At 38.9% G+C, this 17,390-nt stretch overlaps 1 protein-coding gene across 1 annotated transcript in view; it reads right to left on the reverse strand.

Moving 5' to 3' along the window:
• Positions 1 to 3,571: 3,571 nt before the first annotated feature.
• Positions 3,572 to 17,390, reverse strand: part of LOC119720233 (phosphatidylserine lipase ABHD16A-like) — a 56,190-nt gene continuing 42,371 nt past the window's right edge. Inside the window, exon 19 of the mRNA XM_038189854.1 lies at positions 3,572 to 5,424. Within this exon, the coding sequence (XP_038045782.1) occupies positions 5,311 to 5,424 (114 nt within the window). The 3' untranslated portion in view covers positions 3,572 to 5,310. The remainder of the gene's footprint in view (positions 5,425 to 17,390) is intronic.

The following is a 17,390-nucleotide window of genomic DNA, read 5'->3' on the forward strand; positions in this document are numbered from 1 at the left end:
TCCTGATGTGCTGACATTTTCAAGAAAAACTGTATTTTTCAACAGCGTTGGAAAAAAACTGGCTTTTTCAAAAACTGCTCCTAGTTTTTCATATTTAGCTATTCCGCATTTTCTTTGCAATTGATTACACACCTGTAAAGGGGTACAAGCCTGCTAGACTGATTCTTTGACCTTACAATTCCCTAAAGTATACACATTGCTCTGTTTCATCTTAAGTGGGGTCAGGGAACCAGACTACAAGAACATGATTGGTTTTCTATGTTTTTCCAGCATCTACAAGCCAAAAACGTGAAACAAGTCAGTTGAACAATACTTGCTATAACATCCTTATCCTCCAAATTCATTTATTTCTGAAAACTGCAGCAAAAGCAAATGTTGTACATTCCCTTTAATGAACATGAATTTCCCTAAACGATTGGCTACCATATACTAAATCAACAACAAAACACAATTAACAAACAACAACTTTTGCATGTTTGTGCTTAAGTAGCAATAACACTGTTTTGTAGATAATAAAAGTGTTGCTTTTTTTAATATCCCTTTGACTGTCTGTCATTTTGGTACTTCGCTCTTGAACAGGCCCGTTAGGCATCCAAACTTGACTTGCCCAATCGTTTCTGTCAGGCATCCGACTTATTCCCGCTCATCACGCGGCTAATTGGGGCGCGGAGTGATATTTCGGAAGCAGCGCAATGATTTATTCACAACTGTGAAATTGACTGGGCAAGGATTGTGTCTCAATTGACAGGGCGTAATGGCTTCAAATACATCGAGTGAACCCGGTCATGTCAGCATCGGAATTGCGACTTGAAGACGTGACAGTCTTCCTGAAATCCGAGCGTGGTTATCGCGAGCAGAATTCGTGAAATTCGACCGAGCAAGTAATATTTCTACGCAGTCACGCGAATGACAAGGGAACCTGAAACAGTAGCTGAGGGCAAACATTGATCGTTACATGTGGCTAGTGTTTTTAATAAGCCTTTTTAGAAATTAACATTTCTCTAATATTAACTTAGTTCTTTAATTAACATTGTTATTTAGAGGTAATTTTAGGCTTCCATTTTCGACTGACAAAAGGTTTAAAGAATAATGTTGTATCCTTAAGGCAGCTTCGTTATGTAAAGCAATCATAATGATACCGATTCCTATATGGTTGTATTACACCAACAGTTATTGTTGAACACAAGAATGCATTTGTTAAAGCTCTAGTCGGGAATCTGTAAAGTTTTAGACAAAACCCATGCAGAACCCATGAAAGTCTTATCAGAACACTTCAGATATTCCAACGCAGGGTCTCGATCTAGATCCCGTTATTGCAATCCCTCCGGCAACCTCTCCAAACTCGAGAGTGGTAACCGAATGAACGCTGTTGAGAACTCGAGTGGTTGAGCAGCCCCGCAGGGTACCCGTTAGATCGTTCTACAACAGTGAAGGGAACCAGCTATAGGCAGTTGACCCAACTCGCTAAGGAGACCTTGCAATTACGTCCGTCTGGTACTCCGTCTAGTCGCTCCACGCTTTATGGCCCATTCGGTTTCACATTTCCAACCTAGATTACCTTTATTTCGGGGACTAAAAATGTATCATCTTTCCGTTGACGTAGCGAATAAGTAGGTTAAGCATATTGGCAGGTTATCCTTATGCGTCCGAGATGTAGAAACTAAACGTGTTCCCTTGCTGCATTTGCATGTATCCCAGAAGTAACCCACCGAATTATTAATAAGCTGATACTTAAATTAAGCATCGTACTGGTACTAACACCCCGTGAATTTATTCCGTCGGATCTGCTGTTACTTCGGCAAAATGTCTGTGTTTCCCCAACGATCAGTCAATGACGAGTGACTAATTTTTGGAATAGGGCTACTAACGAGATCGTATTTCGTAATGAAATGGTGTGCGTGGTTTACTGTTTTCTGGAAAAGTGTAAGATCCACTGACTATAACGTGGAGGTAGAGCACGTAGTATCCAATATGATTGACTGACATTTTATTTATGCAAAAGGAATTGAACGTCACTACTAAAATAGAACTTCGTCTGTACGCACGAGTAAATCCTGTCCAATTATAAACGCTCCATTTCTTATAATTATGTTTGTGGGAGCGGGGCCCAGTATAAAGATTTCAAAGACATCCCTTGCACAGAGCGCACTCGGGAGGGACAGGTCTTTTGCAATTTCATTTCAGTGACAATAAAACGCACTTGTACTCCTGCGTATCGTAGAGGGACACATACCCGTCCCTCAGTGAGGGCGCTCTATGCAAGCGGTCTATATTATGATTCTCTAAAAGAATTCGAATAACAGCTTTCTCTTGTGCGCTGACTGGATTCTCCAATTGATTAGTTGCTTTTATTACCTATCACCATTTCATAAGCTCACATTTTGTATCCAATTAATGCTGTCTACTTAAATTTGAATCTCACAGTAAAAAAAAAATCACCCTAAAACACAGCTTTTTACTCTTACCTCATCCATACAAATTCAATCAACATCTCAGCAGATATTGTTTTTTAAATCAATATACATGTAGATCTTGATCTGCAATTTTTTTTCACTTTTGGTACAGATTCAGATTAATTATCTACATACAAAGAGTAAATCCTTGACCAATTCGAGTAAAATCAAGACACAAAGTGTCTTAACGTCCGTTCAAGAACTCCATTCCTGTGAGTAGCATACTGTACTGTAACAAAATCTGGTACGCTCAACAAAAACGCGGGAATCCGCTAAAAATCGGAGATTTCACACCCCTACTTACATCACACCGAATTCGTGACATACTTTAATTGATGAACCCGAATCATGATTCGATTAACCCTAACCTCCTAGGCTTGTTTTTGCTAGGATGCACCTTCGATCCTTGCAAATCCTCCAACTGCCTCCATAATTATGTAGCACCAAAAGTAATAATGACTGGAATACCAATTTCATAAACTACTTTCAGATGAAAACAATTACATGTACTTAAATTGCTAAATACATGTAATGACTGGAATTCATTTTGTCATTCCTTCAAAATATATCACCATTTAAACACAATGACCCTAAAACCTCTTTCGTCCAAAAATGCGATTTCAAGATTTGTCTTCAAATATTACCAGCGATAAAACCTCATTTCAAAAATTTAAACATATTCAACAAAGTCCTTTGAAGGCCCGTCTTTTGAAGAAAAATGGATTTTGTAAATCATAGCATTTGCCTAAGCAGGGTTGTCAATAAAGATATTGTATACTACAGTAATTGTTGTTGACAGTTGTTGAAACAAGTATTCCTTGTCATTTTCTTTGTCGTTCCAAACAGTCAGAACACACAACATTTTTTTTTGGGGGGGGGGACACGAAACAGGTTTTAGGGTCATTGCGTTTAAATGGTGATATTCTTTGAACGGATTGAGCAATTTCAGTAATTTTCTCATCTAAATACTTTCTGAAATTGGCTTTCCGATCATTATTATTTTTGGTGCTACATATTTGTTCAAATATAAAATATATTTTTGGGGGTTGGGGTTCCACTTCTTTTTTTACTCACCCTAAACTTCAGGTGAAAAGGTGAAAAGTTGAAATGAAAAAAGGTTTAAAGGAGTTGGTGCGTTCAGAGCACAATATTCTTTTTATTTTTAAAGTGAATTTTCATAAGGGAATAATAATCGGCGACGGACATTATCCAGGCTTTAAAAATACTTGTTTGAAACCGGCTCAGCACATATTTATTCCCATTCATAAATACCCTTTTCGCCAAAAAGTCAAATACCTCAATATGACAAATTCGAACAATAATATTTTGTGAAGCAAATTTACTTCATATTTTGTGAAACACTCCCCTGGCCATGTCTATGGTATTGTCCTCGCGCGCGTTGTGCAAAAAAAAAAAACCTCCTTAATATATGCAAATTACAGAACGCAGCTGTGTTTTACGGGCGGTTGAAAACACACACGTGACGGGCTTTCGACCAATAGGAATGGGTAAACTGTCTTGGGTATTTATGAATGATTATTTACACTTCTTAAAAGAGCGAGTTTAATCCTATCTATCCTACATTAGCAGCTTAAGAAATTGTCACCTTATTCCCGAGAAATGGGAACACATCATTTACTTTTACTTTTGAAGATTTTAATTCCGTTCTATAAATTCACGCGTTCACGTCGCTGATAAGAATAGACATATAATCGTTTTGAAATGTATAGGAGTAATGTTTTTTGTGCAGAGTTACATCGATAACGTCAGTCAAAATTGTTAAGGAGAATCTTGAAAGTTAAAGACGAGCTACGGGCTGATAATTAAAAACACGAACAATACATATTCCACGATTATATATCCTAGCGGTCGCAAGTATATAAAGCCCTTTGCTTTCACTTCCAAAAATCATTTCGAAAACTTCTATTAAAAAAGGAGAAAACACTTACAATATCATTGCGGGAATTGCAAACATGATTCAAAATGAAGGCATCAAGATTCATCAATGAATTTCTTGTGACAAAACAAGCAAGATTGTTATATCGTGTATTTGATACTGTCATTTCATTGCTCCAGAACGGCCACGTGTCCAGTCAATAACAATAACAGTTTATTTCATATACACTGCGTTTCATATACATGTACCTGATATACCGAGTTGCATATAACAATGTCAGGCAAGAAAGCTTGCAATCATCAAAAGTTAACACTGCAGTGTTTTATTTTAGTTCTTGCCTACTAGGTTACACATCTTTTTCTTTTCAACTTATTGGCACGATATAACAAAACAATTGTTGACTGCTGTGATGTGGGATAGAGCATATATAATCCTCTTGGGCACATATCACCATCGGCTTCGGCTCGTGTGTTATGCGCCCCTCGGGTGTTAAAAAGGTCATATCCCACATCACAGCAGTCAACAATTGTTAAATACGAGTTACCATTTAAAGATACAATATTCCTTGTTATAGTCACGCTCTGAAAACGAAAACGAATTATTGTACTGTGAATTGTACAAAACCGATTATAAACTTAACTATACTAAAATGAAACCAGGTTGCAAGTTAATCAAACTGATTACTACAAACCACTAACTGGTGAAAGTCTTCTTTTGTCCATGCCTGCGTTTCACACATTTAAACCAGATTGCTAGTTAATTAGTTGATTGTTTAAGTGGCACTTACAGGTTAAAACCTTTCATTCTACAAGTTTCGTTAGTTACACGACATGTAAACAGGATTGCAGGTAAATCAATTTCTCTGACTAGTTGAAGTATTTTAGTAATCAATCCATGTGCTTTACTAAGTTAAACCAAGCACGTTACATCAAACCGATTGATGGACTAGGTAAGTCTTCCTTAGTCCATGTCAGTGTCAAATGAATCCTCCTGAACAGACCAGGGCATGTCGAACAGAAGCGATGGTAGAGGAGTACAGTGAGTGGCGTCGAAGTCGGACATGTATTTGCCGGCCTTGAGAAAAAGAAACATGAATGAATAAATAAGTTTGTTATTTTTGTTTGTTTGTAAAGAAAATATAGGTGTGTGATATACAGGGCGAGTCACAAAAAAAAAAAAAAAAAAAAAACGGAACCCAAACCCCCAACAAATATATTTTATAAATCTAAAAATTAATGTGGCCTGACGTTGCGAACTTAGCAAGTTCTTCTTCAGAGGCTAAAACAGAAATGACAGAGGCACATACATTAACAAGGGGGTGCACACAAACATGCAGGGGTGAAAGAAGAAACACAAAAGGAGGATTAGGTGGGACAGGCGTGGAAAGATGCAGGGGAGGGTGGATGAGAGAACAAAGAAACAAAGGGAGATGGCAAACCACAAGGGGTCTGGTATGAACAGGGGAGGGACCAGAAAGGGGAAGGATCAAAGGTCACAGGGAGTGGGAACGGACAAAAGAGTGTGGGAGTGAAGGGGGATTATGCGGGGGGGGGAACAGTATGGAGGTGGAAAGGGATGAAAGATGGGGGAAGATGGGTAAACACAAACAATGAAGACCAGGTGGATTATCTGTAACAGAAGACAATGGAGGAAGAAAAAGATTAATCATTTCCAAGTTGGATGTTGAGACCATGTGGTTGAATAGTTCGAAGACGATTCATCCACACTTTCTCTCTGCTGAGGCGAACTGAGTCCTTGCGATGGCCAAGAGATTCAATGCCCTGCAAAATCATATCAGAAATGGAGTGGTTAGGCAGGTTGAAGTGGTGACCAACAGGGGTGTCTAGTTTCTTGGTGTTGACCGTTGACCGGTGGGCATAGAAACGCTTCTTGAGCGTATTCTTAGTCTCACCTACATACTGTACTCCACAGACCCTGCAAGAAATGAGATATATGACATTAGGGGTGTTACAAGTGATGTTACCAATGGTTCTGTGGGTAGTGACAGAAGAGTGGCCAGAAAAGGAGTCAGACTCCTGGATATGAATCTGGCAGACAACACATCTGGAACTGCACTTGAAAGTACCATGCTGGGTGGGAGGGGATGCATCTAAGGATGGGACTTCAGCTCGAACAATCAAGTCCCGTAGATTTCGAGGACGCCTGTAAGCCAATGTGGGGCCGTTGGGGATGGCGCGGGCAAGGCGATCTGAAGTATGGAGGATATGATGATTGTCATTAGTGATTTTACGAAGGGGAGGGAGATTGGGGTGAAACGTGGTGACCAAGGGAATCATGGGTTTGGCCATGGCATCAGGGGCCTTTCCCGTGAGAGCTAGATTTCTGGGGATAGCTTTAGCTCTGGCAATGGCACGATGAACTTGGCGAGAGCTGTGACCCCTGGCCACCAAGTTGTTCCTCAGTATCTGTGTATGGCGGGAGAAATCGGAATCATTAGAACAAATTCTTCTGAGTCTGAGTGCCTGGCTAAACGCTATGCCAGTTTTGCAGTGCCTGGGGTGACAGCTGGAGGAGTGGAGGTACTGGTGGGTGTCTGTGGGTTTGGAATACAGGTCAGTGGTTAGTGAGTTGCCTTGTTTGCGGACGGTGACATCCAGAAAGTGGGTTTGGTGAGCCGAGAACTCCGATGTGAATTTTTTATATTAAAAAAAATATGTAGCACCCAAAAAAAATAATGTCTGGAAAGCCAATTTCATAAGCTACTTTTAGATGAAAAAAAAATACCGAAATTGCTTAATCCGTTCAAGGAGTATCACCATTTAAACACAATGACCCTTAAACCTCTTTCGTCCAAAAATGTGATTTCAAGAATCGTCGTCACATTTGTCTTCAAACACCATCATCGATAAAACCTCAGTTTAAAAGTTAAAAATATTCACAAAGTCCTTTTGAAGGCCCGTCTTAAAAAAAAATGGATTTTATAAATCATACCGTTTGCCTAACCAGGGTTGTTAATAAAGATATTGTGTACTACAGTTGTTGACAGTTGTTGAAACAAGTATTCTGTGTCATTTTCTTTGTTGTTCCAAACAGACAAAATAAGTTGCTTTTTTTGGATGAAACAGATTTTAAGGTCATTGCGTTTAAATGGTGATATTCTTTGAACGGATTGAGCAATTTCAGTAATTTGTTCATCTTAAAGAGGCTTATGAAATTGGCTTGCCAGTCATTATTATTTTCGGTGCAACATATTTTTTTGAATATGAAATACATTTTGGGGGGTTTAGGTTCCGCTTTTTTGACTCACCCTTTTTAATAAGTTTAGTATCTTCGAGTGTCTTTCGCAAGTAAAAAGATGCATGTTTCATACTGAACGAGTTATGGTTAGGGGAAGAATTTCATACATGGACATCACTAAGTTTTCCATGGAGTAACCTCCATGTATCAGCCATCAGAAGGCGATAACATGTCCTAAAAAGTCAAATTTAACAGGGAAAACATTGAAGCATTTACTGAAAAAAAACCAGGAATTTTTCAGACCAGTCTCATAGGGTTTGTGCATAGGGTGTCAAGGACCAGGGTATGGAACTCTTTCCATGGTTAATTTTTGTAGCACAAGATCACAACACGATTAAGAAATGTTTATACCTAAAAAGGTCTAGAAATTTCGACACATCTTCCAAGAGGCGGTGATAAGACTTTCATAAAGTGTTTAAAAGAGATAAAACATATAGGTTGGTTTGTCTTAGTTGTAACTGAACATTGCCAGGATGTTTGCTTCAAGTGCACGTAGCACAAGTGCACAACACGATGAAGAAATGTTTATACCTAAAAAGGTCGAGAAGGTTTTCGCCACATCTTCCAAGAGGCGGTGATAAGACTTTCATAAAGTGTTTGAAAGAGATAAAACATATAGCTTGGCTTGTCTTAGTTGTGACTGAACATTGCCAGGATGTTTGCTTCACACAGAATGGTTTACCGCTGCTATGTGTTCCATCGATAACTAATTACTTAAAGTTGCATTCCTTGGGCTCTTCAACAAATTCGATTTTTCCCTGTTAATAAATCTGTTAAAAAACCTCAAGTTTTACTTTTTTTTGTACGTCTGCAACCCTCTGAAAAAAAAGCTTTTTGTTTTGAGCGCAACCAGAACCAATCTGCGATCTACTCTGCGAGACTGGCTCCCACTCCGTACGTTATCGATACTGAATGTGGGGTGGGAACCAGCCTTCCCCGCGAGATCGGAATGATTGTCTGGCAGCCAATAATTCGAAACAGTAAAGTAATAATTCAGTAACTTAACATGGGCGGATTGTTTCGGTCGACGATGTCTCATTCAAAAATGAATAACTTTTGGGTTTTTTTATGGATAAATAGCAATTTAGAAAAGGAATCTATTTTCCGGTATGATACTCGAAAATAGCAAGGGGGAACGCAACTTTAACTCTCAAGAACGCCACAGTCATGGATGACAAAGGACGAATCTTGCCATGCACTGAAGCAGGCCAACTAACAAAAAAGGAAGTTTAAGCTTTATCTTTTGAACATGCTGGAGCTCAATCATTCGTTTCTACAGTGAGGCGAGGCTGCATTCAAATCTCTTGCCTAGAGCTGCGTCTAGGTAGTAAACAAATACATCTACAATGTACACGTTCTTCAGCACATCGTCACACTAACAGATATAGCCGTAGCTCTGAACACAAGTGTCGGACACGAACCAAGTACGATATTAAATAGAAAGCTGATAAACTAGTTATGCACATGCGTCCATACCAAAAGTGCTTCACAGCCTTATATATACAAGCCAAATATGGTTGGAGCATCATCTTTATAGACCTACACCCGGTGCATTATCTTACAGGAAAGGCTAACTATGGTAGGCATCCTATGGGATCCGATACAAGAACCTTTACAGACAACTACGAAAAAAATCCAATATAACACCTGTAGGGCAATTTGTAATGAAAGTTGAATAAAGCACGGGGAAAAAAGACAACGAAAGATAGATATGTATAACTGGAGTGGGACTGATCAAGTCGAACAAAAGAACGGGACACAAGTTGTGCGGGGGGTGTAGGCCTAATCCCTACGTCCGGGTGATGGAATTAAAGGTTTTTAGCGGTACCTTCCTACATCTTGCGCCGATTGTAACCTTAACAGGGTATCAGAAATACTAGAAACAAAGAACAAAAGTAGGGAAGTAAACGGCTACAATGGCGGTACCCCTAACTTCCCATATGTATAGACTATGTATAGATTGCGGTTTTACGTACACATGTATAAGGTAATGCTCCCACACTTTAAATTGACATCTGTCAAAGAATTCTTTGCTGCATTGGGATAAAGTAATGCAATTTACTTTCAAGTGACGTTAGTACAACGGAGAAGTATAGAAATGAAATTATATTTCTCTTGTCTTGCGGCTGGCCTTTCTAACCATATCAAATTCTGGCAACATTAGTAACCACAGCAACACGGGTCTATTTTGTCTCCCCACAGTTATCCATATGACTTATGCTGGTACCACAAAATGTTCGTTCGTGGTTGTAATTTAATATGATGGTTACATGTGTCCACCCATGAACGCATTAGGGACTCCAGAGAACAGAGCCCTTTCCAGTCTATTAGGAATTCAAGGTCACTAATAAAAATTGTATGCACATATGTAATGCAATTAGCAATTCTGATTCTGACTCAACTCCATCGGGTGATCATCTGCTTTGCATGATATTTCATGTCCACCATATTGAAAATATTTCAAGAAGCCTATCATTATGGAGTTCCAAGTACACACGTATATACACTTTCCCACCACGCAAATTGGGGAAATTGAGATGGTTTAAAAGCATCAAGGCATAAACATGATAAATATCAATCGAATCAGTATTCAAACAGCTCTTTGGTCGGAATATGAAACCACTTCATTACTTCACACAAAATCACTGCACATATGACTGACATGTTACTGCGTCCTGGAACAGCCCGATTGGGCTACAGTACAAAACGCGCTTTGAACGAAATGATGTTAATCGGAAAGAACATTTAAAAGTAGGATATAAACATCCACACAACTATCCTTTAAAAACTGGGCGTATGCGTTATTCCTGTATTTTGCGCGCGAGAACGACTTTCGGGGTCCACTTTTGCGACCCCCAAAAGTTGAGCTGCTTGGGTGCTGGCTGTGATTTCATCTGCTCAGAAGCGCGGTGCTGTGTATGTGTGATATAATAGACACACACAACGTATATGGGACATTGTATGAACACGACAGGAAAATCGTATTCGTACTCCGTCGTGTCCGATGTAAACAACCAGGTATTTTTCGTCTGTTCTCGGGAACGGTAAGATATTTGGTTGGTTTCCTTTCAACCCGATGTGAGGATAAGTAAGCCATCAAAAACATGACATTTTGGGGGACTTCAGGACCTAGTGCCCCTTTAAAGATCCGAAAAATGTATTGAAGCATAAGGCAATCTAAGGTCCACCTACTGCAATGTACAGAGTGTCTAAAAAATAAAACGAAACCTCAGAGCGTAATGTTTTTTACAGCTTAGAAAAATACATCGCAAAAATATCTGTACATATTAAGAGAGAATAGTTCATTAGCTTTTCAACGACGAAAAAACATTTCCAATCGGATCATTTTTATTGAGTTATGGCCAATTGAAAACAAGCACCGCTTTTTCATTATGTCCACGGCGACTGATAGTATGACTGCTGCAAAAACAACACGAAATTACTACCATTACTTCCAAAAGGATAAAAGACCATTGCTGCTGCTGCAAAAACAACAACAACAACAACAACAACAACAACATCTACAACAACCACCTCACCCCAAATTCATTACATTCCTAATAAATGACATTTGAAACCGTGGGCAGATTGAAAATTCGGCACTTATTTTGAATGGGCCATAACTGAATAAATATTTACCAGATTGGAACTATTTTTTTCGTTGTTGAAAAGCCAATGGCCTATACTCTCTAAATATGTATATAAATTTGCGATGTATTTTTTTTTAAACACTGTGAAAAAAGAGGACACTTTGAGGGTTCGTTTGTTTTTCTACACACCCTATATTTAGAATTGTTCATCATGTTTATCGCTGGAACAAAAAAACTGCCCTCGAAAATGGCTACTTTCGACAGGTGTACACAACTTTGGCTTCCATGTAAGATTTAACCCTTTTAGGGCCCCTTCAAAGCAAAAGGCAAACAACACCATCACTGGTAACCACATGTTACCGTTTTTCTAAATGCCATCTCCGAAGATCAATGTGCACGTTCTCAACCCACACGTGTCCCATCCACTAGAGTAGAAGGGGAATGATAGAATAGAGTTAGGATGCAAAAGTATGAGGGCCATTAAAGCCGAGAAACCAAGACTCTGTTGAACAGCTGTCAAGGTGTTGGACTATAATAGTCTACTTGAAATCATTAAGATGAATAGATGCTCTCAGCCTCATACACAGAGAAGGGATGATTATTAAAGGTTAAAAGCTGCACCACCTAGGCCATAAAATGAATGATGGATGGCATGCAAGGAACATAAGGCGGTTTTTAGTAAGTAGCGATTCATTGTGGTTAAGGCTGAACTCCGCCATAAAGGCCAGGTTTCACACAAAAGCACCTGAAACATACAAAACAGACCGATTTAAACTCGGTCAAGTTTTAAAGACGTTTTATCGATAGCCGCCTTCTAATGAAATATGGGGATTTTCAATAGGCCTTTATTACTTTAAAGCTTATATAAATGGTACATGTATTCTTATGGGTTTAGTATTGATATTTTGGCACTAGCACTATCATTTTAAGCTACTCCAACAGATATATCAGATTCAGCTCAAACTAAGGTTTGTTATAGGATTCCACTGCATTGAACCTTGAGATCTTAGTCATATATACGATGCATAGTATTAGATGAGCAGTTCTACGATTAATAATAAGTTTTACGATTACAAAACAAACATTTAGGTATAGTATTGATATTTTGGTACTAGCACTTTCATTTTAAGCTACTCCAACAGATATATCAGATTCAGCTCAAACTAAGGTTTGTTTTAGGATTCCACTGCGTTGAACCTTGAGATCTTAGTCATATATATACGATGCATAGTATTAGATGAGCAGTTCTACGATTAATAATAAGTTTTAAGATTACAAAACACACTTTTGGGTTTAGTATTGATATTTTGGTACTAGCACTATCATTTTAAGCTACTCCAACAGATATATCAGATTCAGTTCAAACTAAGGTTTGTTTTAGGATTCCACTGCGTTGAACCTTGAGATCTTAGTCATATATATACGATGCATAGTATTAGATGAGCAGTTCTACGATTAATAATAAGTTTTACGATTACAAAACAAACATTTAGGTATAGTATTGATATTTGGGTACTAGCACTTTCATTTTAAGCTACTCCAACAGATATATCAGATTCAGCTCAAACTAAGGTTTGTTTTAGGATTCCACTGCGTTGAACCTTGAGATCTTAGTCATATATATACGATGCATAGTATTAGATGAGCAGTTCTACGACTAATAATAAGTTTGACGATTACAAAACTTAAATTGAACCAGTCGTTCTTTGATTGTATTTATGTTAACACACAATCACAACAATTATTACACCTTCTTAATAATAATTCAATTTTGTGAAGGTCAAGAACGATGTCAGTGGCCGGTCACTCCCGTGAAAAAAAAGAGAAAGAAAATATATATCACAACATACGCTGAGGTAGTTTTGTGAGGCAAATTCACGGAGTTGTCCAAAGCACGTAGTGACGTGTTATGAATCGGTTCAAAGCCGAGATAGTCATAAACGGAATAGGCCTACTAAATGATGGATAGACTAATTTATTCAGACACTGCTCGCAGGTAGAAGGGTTGTATTCCAGTGTTGATGACCTGACCAGGAAGCCATCAAACTAAACCATTGATTTTACTTCAACGCCAGCACCCAAAGCCATCTTTGACTCATTTCACAAATCCCAATTTAACCACTGTCATAAGGAGCATTGATTGCTTCTTGTATCTACCCTCAGGGAGAAGACACTGCTGTGTCCATGACTTTGAAGCTGCGAGGCAAGAAGAACATGACATGCAAGTAAATTGGAGAGATACAATTCTTGTTTTTTCTTCTGAGTTTTGGGAGTTGAACCTTGGGTCTTCAAAACACTGATGATTGCTGGGAGATAGTTCTTGAAGAGGTGTGATTTCAAGGTGCGAAATGTATTAAAGTGTACACAGCGAGATTGCTGCCTTTGCCAACAGACAGGATATCTGTGGTACACAGACACAATATACTAATAATATGCTTGCAGTAATGTGCATTTGTGACATAACAACAAAATTATAGTTTGAACTGTGGAAAACATGGAAAACAAACCAGGGGAGGGGAGCAAAAATCTTATAATGACACATACATTAATGGTACTTAAATACGGGTACATTACTCGGGTTATGACTGCATAAATTGCATGCAAACTAAAACTACGTACCGTAACACCTACACATACCGACGTACACCGGTACATGTTGGGTGATTCGTATTTTAATGTCCCAGTTTAAAATCTCAACGTATTACTAGTAGTATTTCAGCATAAACATACAACGGGTATATGTATGATGTAGAAGGGGTCTATCTGATGTTCGCCAAAACCGATGTTCCCCAAAATCCTTAATATTAGGGTAAGGGTTCGGGAACATCGGTATTGGGGAACATAGGTATGCACCCGATGTAGAACTGTGGCACAATGTTTGGTCCTATTTTCCATTGTACTTGGTTTCTTAGTTCACCAATAAGTAAGATTTACTGTATTCTAAATGATACCTCACATTCACTGCAGTGATTTATTTATCATGATTTTCTTGTTCAATGATTGTTATCTTGCTGTTGGTTTTCATGAGAGAGATTGCCTTAAAGATAATTAAATATGAGCAAAAATGATGATTAAAACGTCAGCCTCTTCGACAAAGCTGCCGAGACAGTGTCACCTAAATCACCAAACAACCATCTGATTACTTTAAAGGGAATGTGAGCCTAAACGCCGCTACATGACCAGTGGAAAGTGGTTCATGTTTCCGATCTCAACTGCTTATCAAGGACAGTGGCAATGTAATCACACCGTGACGAAATGTGAGCAGAGGCAAGCGCCTGATCCATGGTGATGACGCGCGATCCCGATCTAGGCCAAATAATTCCAACCGGCCTGGCTTCCGTCAGATCGTCTGGATTATTGGCTTCAGGACATCGGTGACTGACGCAGGTATTTCCCATTTTAGATAAAAAGTAAAATATTATTTGACCGTACTTCAGGTCGGAATGCTCTTGATTAAAACTCATCACTCTAAAAATGATATTAGTTCCGCATGACATACTCGGGATCCTATATTCTGCTTGCGAACAGACCCTAGTAATTGGGGAATATATTCAGTAACCCTCGCGGACAAATAGTTGTGATGAAATTCTGACAAATGAGAGTGCTTGCCTGATTTATGTGGACAGGGAAAAAAGTATGTCGAGGTACCAAGAGTGCAATTGAAGAGGAGCACGGATTGAAGGGAAGGTGCAAAATTGGCCCCAGGGGTCTGGCGACTATTCAGGACTGTCGTTGAGTATTTCTTCGGGACATGATCACATTTTCTTGGAGGTCGATATTTGCCAAAGTACGAGACCATTATGAGATACACATGTACATGTTTACGAGTCCACTGGTTTTTTTTTTTTTTGGTCCATCAAAATTCACGACCTATTTAAATTGTCCATTTTCGGACTACCACAGGTAATTAATTAAAACCAGGGTTTTTTTGTGTTTAGATCGAAAAAGCAAAACTGCTGTTCTTTCTTTACCACGATCACTGCATATGTGTATACACGTAGCCTATAGTAATTTTATGTTATCAACTGAAGACAGTCCTTAAAGGGAATATACATCATTTGCTTTTGCTGTGATTTTCAGAAATGGATGGAATTGGGGGGTTGGAAATATAAAGCAAATATAGTTACACTGACTTTTTGGAGGTTTTGGGTTCGAAAATGCTATAAAAACCAAGAAAAACGATCATTTTCCTGTAGTCTGGTTCCCTGACTCCATATAAGAAGAAACAGAGCAGTTTACATACATTGGGGAATTGTAAGGTCAGGGAACCAGTCTAGCTGGCTCGTACCCGTTCATAGATTTGTAATCGATTGCAAACAAGTGCAATGGTCAATTGGGGCCAGTATTTGAAAAAAAGCCAGTTGTTTCCAACGCTGATCGGCCAATCAGCGTTGGAAATTGATACAAAAATACCACTTTTCTTGAAAATGACAGTATACCAGGTGCCATAATTTTACAGGATGCTTTAGACTGTCATTTACCAACATCCTATTAAGGTATTTCGTAAAAACTTGGTAATTTTATTTTTCGATGTTTGCAAATGTTGTATATTCCCTTTAAAAAGTCCAAATCACAAACACGACAACAATCAGAATCAACCTGCAATTTTGATGTTTGAAATGGCAGATGTGGATGCTTTCATAAGTTGCTGCATTAATTTCAGCATGTACATGCATCCGTATCTCATTTTTCATGAGGAAACCAGTGTCTCTCTACCCTTGTACATGTAACACGAGATTCAACCCTTCATCCCAACAGCCCTGATAATGTGAACATGAAGAAATATAAACCATGCATGCCTCAAGCCTGAATGTGGATATTTGTTGACAAGTGGAAAGGGAAGTACAGTGCACTTCTAACCACGTGAAGAGTCTGTATAATAAAGGATCCATACTGACAAGCGAGCGCATGTCCCGAGGCAAGAACACATAAGTATGACAGGTGGCCGGCAGAAAAAAAAGCCAAATAAAGTTATGGGCTATTTTGGTGTTGGAGTCTCGACAGCTGCACACGTTGGATTCTTTCCGGTCTACTGAATTCGCAACTCAGATGTGGCTCAGGGGAATCCGGGAGTTCTGGACTGGTTGTCTTCACAGCATAGTCACGCCAGTTGTCTGGTACCCAGACCAAACAATTCCTTGATAAATCTTAGTTCCTATAGTTCAGGTATCCGTCAGATTCAAAAAGGGATGATGATGCAGCAAAGCCCAGCCCACGTACGAGTGCATACCGGAAGAACAATGTCTACATTAGAAATTTAATACAGATACTGGGTAACATGCCTGGCATTGAAATTATTATTATTTCTTTTAATACAAGTAATGAATTTATTAACTCAATGTTTTCAAAACTGATAACAGGCATTTTGTTTGTAAATAAAAACCATCAGTTGCGAACGGGCAGAATCCTGCCTGTTTTTGGTCACGCTATTTTTAGCCGTAGCGTCTACCTGACCTAAGATTAGTCAGAGTATAGTCAGAGTCTTTGGGTTTGGAAAGGTTCTGAAAATGTCACAAGTCACATTAAAATTGAAGTGACGTCATGATAACGTCATCACATGTCATCCATAGAGTGTCATGGCCGAGCGGTTAAGAGCACCGGACTCAAGCTCCGTGGTGTGTCTGATCAGCAGAGTGTGGGTTCGAGTCCCGGTCTTGACACTTGTGTCCTTAAGCAAGACACTTAACCATTATTGCTTCGTCCTTCGGATGGGACGTAAAGCCGTAAAGGTCCCGTGTGTTGTGTAATGCATGTAAAATAACACAGTAACACTAATCGCTAAGAGAAGGGGTTTGCCCTGGTGTTTCTGGCAGTGGCTGCTTAATGCACCACTGCACCTTGTAAACCCGATCATAAGGCGCTACATAAAATGGGTCTCATATTTCAAATACTACATTTACCTGTCTTTAAAATAAATTCATTAGCGCCTCGAGTACCTAATTGTTGGTAGATACGTGCGCTATAAGACTCCAGTATTATTATTATCGTCATTGAAAGTCAATATCTAAAGAATATGTATAGGTCCACTTTGGTTGAAACTCGTCATTTTTCTTTGTCATATGTGCCGTTATTAAACATGAATACGAGCAAAGAAAACAGCCCTGTTTGCCCACGTCACAATCACATGACATGTCCAGTTTTTCTATCGTTTTTGGAGATCAACCAACGCTCTATCGTGAAGACAGCACCAAC

This window comes from Patiria miniata, unplaced genomic scaffold (assembly GCF_015706575.1).
Source record: "Patiria miniata isolate m_02_andy unplaced genomic scaffold, ASM1570657v1 HiC_scaffold_9, whole genome shotgun sequence".
In the NCBI taxonomy this organism is placed as follows: domain Eukaryota; kingdom Metazoa; phylum Echinodermata; class Asteroidea; order Valvatida; family Asterinidae; genus Patiria; species Patiria miniata.